Here is a 12,114-nt window from a genome sequence, read left to right on the forward strand (position 1 = left end):
TCTCTCATGTTACAATAAAACATGCATTGCTCTAAAACATGCATTGCTCGTATTTTCTAAAAAAGATAGAGAGGCGTAACTAATGTTTTTTTCTTGCCTTTTCGTTCCTAAATAAGTACTAGTAGCCCTTATTAAAGTGCTTATTATTTCTTATTATTTCTTAACCTCCAAGTTACAAAACTTTTAAAGTGCTACGATTGCTCATATTGTCATTAGACATAATCATTATGAAAACTGTTATGCTAAAAATTAATGTCCATAATTTAATGATCCTCTTAATATTTTAGTTTAACTGGTGCGCCAAATTTACAACTGCACAACACATTTTCTATGACAGAGCACCAGAAACTAAAGATATGTAATTCACAGCCCTTTAAAAAAGAAACTAAATATATGGTTGGTCAGTCAAAAATGTTGCTTACAGCATTACCTAATGAAAACATACAAAAGAAAATAGAATAGATATTGTTAGTGCCCTGAACTGTCTCTCTTTAAATGGAAAGAAGTTGCAAAATTTTATTCGGATCCGGAATCAGAATCGGGGTCTCCATCCACAATTTCAGGAAAAGGTTCATATTCATCATCCACTGAATCACCAAACTTCTTAAATGCAAATTGCTGAACCAAATTAGTATCTGATGTCTGTACTGGACTTTTGCTCACTGAAGCTAAATCCGAATTATTGGCTTCATTATGAGGTAGGGTGCTGTCTGAAACAATCCTCTCTGGTTCTATATCTGTAGCTGCACCACTGTGAATGTCAATGACGGTAGGAATGCTTGTTTGGCAAGGAACAGATTCTCCAGGATGATCTGACTTGAATGTGGTTTCATTATCGACGGATCTCATCTCAACATCTGCACATGTGGCAGTCTCAGGTACCATCTCACTCCTCTCTTGGTTGTCGGCGCTGGAAGGCAGCGGTGTGGCCACTTCAGAAGACTCTTTGGTTTCTTTTGTATTTTCAGTCCATAACCGACCCATCTCATCATCCCCATTTGCCAAATAGTCGGTAAGTAGATTTTCACGAGAGGCCGGAGGTTCTGCTTGAGGAAAACCAAATTGAGAGTTTTTGTTCCGGCTAACATATTCATCTCGGTAACTGAACTGAGTTTCACGAAAAGTATCGTTGTTTGGAGGGACATAATCAACTAAAGGAAGTGCCCTGGGATGTATAAGCACTTCCAAGGTTAACATAGCATGGGCACAGAACTCAGCAAGCTTTGTTCCAGTTTGTTGTTTTCCTGCAATGACATAAATTTCATTATGTTCAAGCAAATAGAGACAAAATCAAATACAATTTCATAAAGTTGTAGGAATGAGCATGAGGAAGGTTTAAATGCTATTTTTTGTTTCAATAATAAAACAGAAAATAGGGACAGAAATATCACTAAGAAAAAGAGTTCATATTGAATCATTGATATAGAAGTACCTCTTCGGAAAAGTTCAAGGCCCTGTGATAAATATGGGGGCCGCGATGCAGAAAGAAAAGACGCCAAAAGAGCACGCAGTGCAGCAAGCTGCAAATCTGTGGCAGTTGCAGCAGGATCCTTTTTCTGAAACACATTTATTTCTTCACTAGGTGAACCTTCTCTGAAAGAATCCATTGCTATGGCTATCAAAAGACTATCAACTTTAGATCTCCACTGTTCTGATTTTAAAGAACCCGCCTGTAAAAAAATAATAAAACTTTTGAGTAGTCCCTTTAAAATTGAGAGGCAAATAAAGATCTCCACTACCAAGGATTTGTTTGATTTACACTTAATATTAAGGGGAACTCCATAAATGGATCTCATGCGAGAATTTCATCGTCAAACTTCTCAGATAGCTATGAAGGGGATATCAAACTTACTACAGAGTTTAAAAAAGTTACTTCTAACGGCACCAGAATATTTGACCACAATGTTAAAGAAAGTATCTTAGAATATCTTAGAGGGAGCAGGTTGGGGATTACAATAGAAGAAGCAGTCTATTGCTCTCATTTGTACCGACATTTTTTATTCCATCCAACCATATAATTACAGCAAAAACTATGAACAAGAATTACAATTGAATGTAGGGACAGGTTTATGAAGGAACAACATTACTTATTTCAAACTAGAGATGCATACCACAGTAATAAGAGCCTCTAATGCCTCAAGTGCAGCTATCCTCAGAGAAATTGGAGCCACTCGACATTTCTTAGGAACTTGTACTCCTAAAACACCACCTGCCTCATTTTCCTGAAGGGATCCATTTGTACTGCTATGCTTCCTTTTTCTATTACTTGCTGGTTGCAGCGCTGCGGGGGAGACGTCAGTATTAGAACCATTTGGCATGCTTACGTTCTTCTTCTCTAGGGTACTCAAATCAGCAATAGCATTATCAACAACTTCCTTTGACAGGCATAAAGCCATTCCTGTTCAATATAATTAATCAGTAAATATCATTATGTAGGTAAAAACATTTCCACTTATAAATAAATTAAACCCCAAAATACCCTCATTAAAACATCTCTTTTTAAAAATGTTTTAGGTTTTTGAGGTCCCTCCCTTGATTCGGTCAATAGAGCATATTTGGATGTGAGTGGGGGGCTGCTATGGCCACCACTCCACTAATTCACATTACTATAGCTAGAGAATAATGGGCGACCGCCGCTTATTGGTAAACTATGAGCAGAAAGAAAGGAACTTAGTTAAGAGATTTCACATACCAACACCCATGGATATGAGTAGAATCTTTGCAACTGAATAGACCTTAATCCTTATTTCTGGCAGCTCACATGTCTTGAAGTACTTCGTAATTAAACGTACAATAGAGGCAGCATGTGGTAATAGTTGACTGCAATATAAATATGGGCAATGAGTAGAAGAACTCTGCATTCTTTCAAGAAATGAATATATAAAACATATATCAGAGGAAACATGGAAATCATGCACGGGAGCAGGTTTGAAACACCATTAGAATGCAAGGTAAGCTATTAGATGATAGGACCGGTGTTGTCAAATTGCAGATCGCAAAAAATAGCAGTTTGTTCAAACTTTGCTATGCTGGAGTGTTATAGCACCTCATTTGGCAACACATTGGACTAAATAGTGTTATAGCGTATTATTGAACAATAGTTATTTGTTCAAATTCCGCTGCACTATAACCGCAATTTGACAACACTACATAGGACATAGAAGATTCATTATGTTTATAACATCAATCAGGAATGGTTGGCTTGCCATTAAAGTAAAAGATTAAACACTATCTTACAACGTCAAGGATCCAAGAACTTTTAATTTTACAAAGCTCCCTTTGTCATATCTTTATTTTTTCCATTTAGGCAAAAAAACAATTAAGGGAAGGGATGAATATTGTACAGCCATACCTGCCTGTGGCCTTTATAATAGCTGTAAGCAATTCCAGGCTACACGTATGCAAAACTGGAAGTTCTGAACAAATGTTCTCCTGCTGTCTGGCGGTCATGAATGGCAATGACATTTCTGGCAAAGCGCCATTTACCATCAAAATTCTCTCAACAAGGACCAATAATAGGCGAACAGGTACATTAACCTAACAATTAAATCACATCATTTTCCACATTCTTCTCCCAAACAAAGTCTAAGATGAATTCATAAGAACTGAATGTAGGAACATACTTGGATAAATTAAATAGTACCTTAACTTGATAAGCATTTGTGAGCAGCATGCAACAGCTAGACATAAGTGTAGAGACGCTAGACGTTCGTGATTGTTTAGACCTCTTTGTTGTGTTGTCACTAGCTTCTTTTGTGGATGCATAGCCTCCTAAAGGTGGTGGAGGTTGTTTCCCGGGCAGAATCAACAATCCGTTGAACTCTTTACGAATGTATTCTGCAATGCATGGAAAAGGATGGTCACAACCTATTTTTTAAGAGTGGATTTAATGAAGCACGTAGCACCAACATCTTTTTTTGGTGAAACATAGCACCAACATCTACCTTCTTCTAGACCTTCAAACTTCAAATTTAATTGATCATTTATTAAAATCAAAATTTTCTGCAACATCACAGACCAGCTTTCTTCATCTCCTTTTGATTTTGGAAGCAGTGCTAGGCAATGTGCAAGTTTCTGGATGTACAATATCAAATCAGATGACGGAACATGACAAAATGTGGCTATGAGCATATATCAGAGAAAGTTTCCACCTAAAAACGAGAATCTAATGTTAAGGATGAAGCATCCTTCTAAACAAGAGGAAAAGAAACTAATTAATGAGTGCTCACAGTCAGAGCATTATACTCCCCACATATTTTTCATTTACTTCAAATTCTCTGGTTTTGTGAGAAAAACATCACAGAACAAATAGAATTGGAAGCAAGAATCTAGTAATAACAAGTTACAGATCAAATAAACACATGATTTTCAACTTTGTTCTAATATATTTCCCTTTGATTCCTGCCAAAGACCCGTTTTGTCCCCCTCATCTACTCTCATATCAACTTGGCAACAACCCAAACATACCCTAGAAGAGGCCCTTATAAATTTGATAATCACATTACCTTCATCATATCATGACTGCATCCTCCAGACACAAGTTTAACTGCAATAGCAGATTCAACCTGCATAAATACCAAACACTCGTCAAATCATGAATACAGCAGCAACAAAATTCTAATGCATATTTTCCTCATTAAAGAAGCAAGAAAAACTGGTACAGATTACATGCAACCACACCATGCCCCTTCTTTTTTAATCATGCAGATCACAGAGATGCACCAAAGAGTCTTGATAGGAGATTTTGGATTTCAGATTCTTTTGATGTTGTTAAGAGTCCCACATCGGACAATATATGGTCTGAACATGTGTTTATAAATGGAGGCAGTCCTCACTCTACCAACCGGTTTTGTAGGGTTGAGTTAGGCCCAACCACACTTCTTAACATGGTATCAGAGTCTGGTTTAAGATCCGGTGGGCCACCTACTATGGTTTCCGCTATCGGGCCACCCACCATTTATTTTCACGCTCCAGATGTCCAGTCCTGGGCGTGAGGGGGTGTGTTAAGAGTCCCACATCGGACAATATATGGTCTGAACATGTGTTTATAAATGGAGGCAGTCCTCACTCTACCAACCGGTTTTGTAGGGTTGAGTTAGGCCCAACCACACTTCTTAACAGATGTGTTAAAAGAAGTTCTACCTTGATAAAATCATTTAGAATTCCAAAGTTCAAGTTTTTTTTGTTCAAACAAAGATAGATACAAATATATAGTCACTGGTTTTGTTAGCCACTTAGCTGTTTATGCTCTTTCAACAGAAATGTGTTTTATGAGCAGTTTAATTTCAGAAACATTAGTGCACTTATTTTTGCATTATATGGAAATAACTTTCCTTCAGAACAGTCACTTTGGAGTCTTGGTGGACAATAGTGAATCCTACTGTAAGCAGTTTGTTATGGTTTTACTACCAAGTTTTGATAGAAAAAGGGAATGCCAAAAAATCTGGCCTTCCACAAAACACAGTTTAAGGGTGTGTCTAATGTCTTCGTCCCTAAATTGCTATGTGAAAGGATTATGTTTATACTTTTGCTATGGTGTTCCATCTCTTACTGTTTCAAGGGAGTTACCATTTTTAAAAGATATCTAATCCTCCACTATTGCAATATACATCTTTACTTAAATAAAACTTATTTTCTATCAAAAATAAAACCATCTTAATGTCAAACAGGCACTCATAACAGTTGTACCTTGTGTTAATTGATATTCTATCTGGGATGTGTTGCATCAAGGTGAATGGTTGGTGGCATTTAGAGGATACCAAGTCATTGGATAGATTATACAGATATTTATAATGAGATCTTGCTATCAAAATTACATTTGAAGTTCTTGTTCTTGTTAAGTATTAAAGGAAATTGTGGACTTCATACAAGAAACAAATTTCAAATTATATATAATGAATTAAGCATGTAACAAATCTTGCAACAAGGGAAGAGAGGCTTACACTATCATAATGACGCTGAATAGAAAATGGAAATGAAGTTATCAAGGTACATATCACATGAATCGCAGCTTCCTGCATTTATATCAATGTTTAAATGCAACTGTAAGCACAATACATATACTTCAAAACAATAACTACTCCTTCAACTACTTTACAAGAATGTAGAGTATATAACTTTTACTTTTGATGCAAAAGTAGTATGTAAGCACTAAAAATATCAATATACTTACATCCGTTGTATGATGAAAACTTTTTCATTGTTTATGTCGAATAGAAGCTAAAAATTCAATAATATTCGATTGAATAACTTACCCATACTACCTCTGAGTTGTCGTCATGTAACATCTTAAGAACAGGCTGAACAACTTTTACAGCAGAGGCAGACCCATCTTTCTTGAACTTGGGAAATCCACTTAACCTAATATTTACAAAATAAAGTTAATACAGGTAGATTCTAGCTAATTCAATGAAGGCATGGCTTACCAGCAACGGGACTAGAAAAAGGCCAAGAGACTATACTAATATGATTCATATCACAAACAACTCAAGAAAATACTCGACAACAAATGTTTTGGAATTACTCTAGTCTCATCACTACGGTAAATGTTGTTTTGAAATTACTCCAATATTCTTTGGAATTACTCCAATATTCTTTGGCAGGTGACTTAATCTTATTATGCACAGTGCATACGCAATTGCAGACAAGCAGACAGGGAGAGGGAGCGATCAAGGAAAGGATTCAATCAAGCAGCACCAAACATGAGCAATAATACATTGTATTCCAATAATTGTATCAAACAATAGGACTTTTTCTAGTAAGAAAATAAATATCTAACCTTGCAAGCAGATCGGATATGGAAGCACAAGCAGCCACCCTCACTAAATGAGAATCTTCCGGCGACTGTTTTATATAAAGATCATGGAACAAATCATGATTGTGTACAAGTTAAGATTTTGATTTCAGAAATTTGAACATAGATATAAATAAGGGGCATCCGTGTTTGAGTGAACATGAAGTCTAAATGATTCAACTAGGCAGATATGACGCGTATGATATCCATTGGATAAAGACAATGTCAATTTTACAGTATCAAATTCGGTTTCCGCGTCAAATTTAGAGCAACAAGGTAATACTATTCGTCTTTATGTTTTTCTACGGCACAAAGTCTTAAAATTTGACTCGAACCCTTCCAACAAAATAGATTATAAGATGAGGGATGCCTCCCACTTATTAGCACATTTTCAGACCGTATCTCATCAAATGTGGGACTCTTAACACGCACTCCTTGCGACAAGGATTGGAGTGTGACCCAAGTGGCCCAATGAATCTAGGATAGACTTAGATATCAGTGACATCTTAAAATTTGGGTTGGAACTAACTCAGCCATACAAAACCACACTTTAAGATGAAGGATGCCTCCCATTTATTTTAAGGCCACATTGACTTCCAACACAAAGGATGTTATAAATGTGCACTGAACAATAACTGATGTATTCTCAAAAAGGAAGAATAGAAGAAAGCTAGCAAGAGAATTAAGTGCAGCCATGGCAAAAGAACAGCTAATTACCTGTAGAGAAGTCAGCAACTTCTGGAACCACACAGTGTAAGATTCTTGGAAACGATCAGAATTGCACTCTTCACAAGTAACCCCTAGCAAAGATATTCCTGCCCAACGTTTATCAGGCTGGAAAAAAAAAGGAAAACCCAGTCATTTCAATTACTTAACTTAGTCAACTCAAAGTGAATAACCATAAAAATACTTCAAACTCCATTTGTGACAAATAAACTATAACAAAATTGCTTTCACCCAAATGTCCAAAAAACTTAAGGATATGTTTGGATAAACAACTTAATTAAGCTACTATAGCACTTATCTTTAAGTTCTTATATGTTATTTCTATAACGGATAAGCTATTTTCATAAGCTATCCGGAAGAGCTTATGGAAATAAGCTCAAAACTGTTTTTCTACATGTCATAAGCTATTTACATAATTCTCCCAGATAGTTTCACAAGTAGTTAAATAAACAGACCCAACAACTTAAGCATGTACTCTCTTCTAAAAAGCATAGTGGTGAAAAGTAATGAAATTTACCGAATGGCTAGAAAGGAGGAGCAAAACACGATCGACCCATGAAGTAACAGAAGACTTCCAAGCTTTAATCTGTTTACTCTCGAAGGAATCTGTTACATCCTCGGATAGGAGAGAATGTGTTTTGATCAAAGAGACAACTTTGGAGAGTTCGGAAGGGTTGGAAAAGGGATGATCGACGGTAGGGAGGTGGTCGGTGATGAGAGTGTTGAGCAAGCGTGGTTTGAGTGCAACATCGTACATGTCTCCGAAGTGGTCGAAGGCTGCCATTGGAACGGCAAGAGGTCGGAACCTCCGTGTCGGCGTGCGACGGCGACTGAAGTGACTGAAGTTTTCTGCTGCGTAAGTGCTTATCGAGCCGTGGGTTTTGGGTTTTAGGTTTTGGGTTTGGTAAACACGAGGCAATAAGAGATACTGTACGTATTTGGTTTTTATCTTTTTTTATATTTAAATTAGTTAAAAAGATTTTTTTTATTTTAATTCTTCCATTTAAAATCCATGTTTTTTATTGAATTTTTTACACAAATAACCTAATTTTGTAAGGAAATTCCTAAAATATCTCTGGTTTTAAAAAAATTCTCAAAGTATCTCATTTTTAAGAGGAGACGTCAATTCAATTGGCGCCTCCTCTTAAAAATTGAATGGAGGCGCCAATTGGATTGGCACCTCAGTGTAAAATACAATTTTTTTGTTATAAATAGATGTGTTGTGTGAGTCATTGGTCCACATCTCATTTAATCATTTGGCAATCATGTTTGGTGTTCGTCGCTGATACGGAAAAGTGATTTATGCGAGAGACAAACCTCAGATGATGATGCTCATCTGGAACATCATTACGTTCGAGCAACTGAAGAGGGAGTTGGTTCGTTGGTTAGATGGAAAAATACCATAAGGGGAAAAATTAGAAGTATTGAGAGACTCGATGGTATATTTGGTTAGGTGTGAATGAAGACTGATAAGGATGCTAGAGAAATGATGTTTGGTCGAGATGACATCAATTTGATTGTTGTAATCAGTTAGAGATATTTATGTTTTCAGTTAGCTTATTTTGTACTGATGTTTGTTGTGAACCTCGTTGTAACAAAAACTTAATGATATATAATGATCGAAGGTTACAGAAATACAATGTTACAAAAAGCTTAAGACCCAGATGATGCTCCTCGATTGGGACAGTTGTTCTTGTTGTGTCCTGGTTGACGACAGATACTACATAATCTTATCATTTTATCTGTGGAGTCCATTTCTTTCCTGATACGTGTGTTGTTTGGCCTTCCTTTTTTCTATCTACGCATATCGTCGTTGTGCTAAACTATATCACCTTCATATGGAGGTCAGTATTCCTCCATTGGTAGTACCGAGAAGCTTTTATTATATACATTCATGACGGTGACATTCTTGTACACATCAGATAAATGGCTATAAGCGTCTTGACGAGTATAAGCGCATGCTGCAATGACATGGGAGCAAGCAATGCGGAAGACCTGGAATTTTCCACAGTCGCACCAACTCTGTTTAGTCTAACAGCATAGGCTAAATTTGGTCTCCCCTCGTTGTGGTCCATTGTTTCCTGGACGCTGAAATTTTGCTTATGACGGTCAAAAACTGTTACAGCGTGTGTGCTAGCTTTGATTCTCTCCTCTTTCATGACTTTCATGCAACATTCACTGAATACTTGCCCGGACATTAACACCGCACTCCATCTTTCACCTCTGGTTGCGAACGTAGAAGCCAACCTATAATAGGTCAATCTTACAAAGGCGGTTATTGGCAGATTTCTAATTCCTTTGAATACCCCGTTCATGCATTCCACAAGGTTTGTTGTCATGTGGCCCCATCGACAACCTCTGTCAAATGCCCTTGTCCACTGCTCTACTGATATGTTATTTAGCCATCTCCGTGCATCTTCATTAGACAGTCTAATTTCATCACGATAATATTGAAATGACGGCTGAGTTAGAGCATACCCAACATTCACCACCTTCTTGCGAAGATTCTTATCTTTTATTGCACGCGTGAAGTTGTATGCAATATGTCTAATGCAATAGACATGGGTAGAAAGAGGATCATGTCATCCGTTGTCATAGTTGTTGTAGGCACTCTCAATGGCAGCATGTCTATCAGAAATCAAACAGAGATTGGCTTGTGGAGCCACATGCATTCTGAGATGTCGAAGAAATAAACCCCCATCCACCAATCGTTTCACCTTCAACCAGAGAAAAGGCAATGGGAAAGACATTGTTGTTGTCGTCTTGTGCAACCGCCATAAGCAAAGTACCCTTGTATTTGCCGTATAACCAAGTGCCATCAATTTGAATAATAGGTTTGCAGAATGCGAAACCTTTGATGCATGGGTCAAACGCCCAAAAGAGATGGTGAAAGATTTTATTACCTATAACACAGGTTCCATCTGGCATCATTACTGGAAATGTCTCCATAATTGCCACAGTTCCTGGGACATATGTTTTTAGGGCCTATAAAAACCGTGACAATTCTTTGTATGAATCCTCCCAGTTGCCGAATACCTGTTCAACAGCCTTTGTCCTCGCAATCCAGGCTTTCTTGTAAGATGGAGTATAATTATATGTCATTATGATATGGGATATAATTATACTCACCTTCACTTATTGGTTTTTATTAACCAACGATAGAATGTTTTGACATATCAATGCAGCGCTTAGTTTACGGTGATCTTGTTCAACGTTAGTTGCAATGCAACTGTGAGGTGGGTGTATTGAAGTGATCTCCCAAGAGTCGTTTTTCTTTTTGTAAGACGCAACAAACCGAAACTTACAAAGGATGTTACGACATTCGATAACATACCTTCTTGAATTAGTGCGTTTCACTGTAAAATCGGCAGAGTTTTTCATGTGGAATTTTTTGATAGCTCGCACACATTCTTCTTTGGTACGAAACATGTCTCCCACCTTTAATTCGCCTTCTGATCATGGATACGGGTTATAGAAAACACTGTTGGATATATCATCGTCGTACAGATCCATATTTGTCATATGTTGAGGCTGATTGTAGACATGACTATGAGGTATTGGTGGTGGTTGATCATCATCTTCAATGTCGTTGTTCAGCATGTGATCAACCTGTATCTTAGTCTCCTTTTTTTCTTCATCAACAACGTCCACTTCTGCTTTTGCTTCTGGGTTGACGTCATCTGACCATTGTGGATCAAATTCACTAGAGTCATCCAAACTAGTTATTTGAGACTGCTGAGATGGTATACATGGTTGAAGAGTAATGTACAACTCAATACAGTTGCAGCCTGAATGTTCATGACTAACAAACATGTATTCAACATCTTCATCGTCTTGTACCTTAAGCGGGAAAAACTTGCATTTATTGTTCTCAAAAAATATTGGATTTTGATATGTGATCTTTGACACAATACCCGATTCTATACAGGATTGTATTCTTTTTTTCAAATGCAAGAATGTTGCATTTCTCTTGATCGTAAGTCTAATGGTATCGGTGTTTCGAAAATAAAAACCATATAACTCAAACTCGTATGTTTCACCGTTGTAGTGAACGTTGACACTGTATTTTGATGAAGATGACATTGTGCAGATGAAAACTATTTTCTTGTTGCAGATGAATGTGAGTGATGTGTCTTGGATGTTGATAGTAAGACACTTAAATAGTTTATACTTAGATGAGAATTCTACCGAAGATGCTCGAATAATAAAAACTAGGTGTTACATTATACTGTTAATTGGTTTGTTTTTATTTCCCGAAGGTAGTGGTTCTAGCATGCATATTATGTATTTACCTTTACTTAGACATGTAGATAGAATAGGAAGTTACAGTTGGGGATCTGCTTGTCTAGCCTATCTTTATAGCTCCTTATGCAAAAACTCACGCAAAGACACATCTACATTTTCTGAATGTGCTGTTTTGCTACAAGCATTGAGTTGGTCAAGACTACTGTCCCTAGCACCCGTCAACAACAACCCTTTTCACTTTCCCGTATGCACGAAAGTAAGTTGTTTAAATTTCTATATCTTTACTTACTTCTTTAAAGATTATTATCTCTAACTAATATTCTTACCTTTTTGGTGTAGATGGTTTGCAC

General features: G+C 37.0%; 1 protein-coding gene across 1 annotated transcript; it reads right to left on the reverse strand.

The window, feature by feature from the left end:
- Nucleotides 1-372: 372 nt before the first annotated feature.
- LOC127076040 (uncharacterized) lies at nucleotides 373-8,433 on the reverse strand. Its single transcript, XM_051017592.1, has 13 exons — nucleotides 8,037-8,433; nucleotides 7,511-7,627; nucleotides 6,779-6,843; nucleotides 6,255-6,360; nucleotides 5,943-6,014; nucleotides 4,506-4,565; nucleotides 3,945-4,074; nucleotides 3,644-3,837; nucleotides 3,353-3,537; nucleotides 2,693-2,820; nucleotides 2,112-2,398; nucleotides 1,433-1,670; nucleotides 373-1,244 (listed from the first exon to the last, which is right to left on the reverse strand). Exons 1-13 carry the CDS (start codon nucleotides 8,301-8,303, stop codon nucleotides 517-519), a joined length of 2,577 nt encoding a protein of 858 aa, XP_050873549.1. The 5' UTR covers nucleotides 8,304-8,433; the 3' UTR covers nucleotides 373-516.
- Nucleotides 8,434-12,114: the final 3,681 nt, after the last annotated feature.

This window comes from Lathyrus oleraceus, chromosome 4 (assembly GCF_024323335.1).
Source record: "Lathyrus oleraceus cultivar Zhongwan6 chromosome 4, CAAS_Psat_ZW6_1.0, whole genome shotgun sequence".
NCBI lineage: Eukaryota > Viridiplantae > Streptophyta > Magnoliopsida > Fabales > Fabaceae > Lathyrus > Lathyrus oleraceus.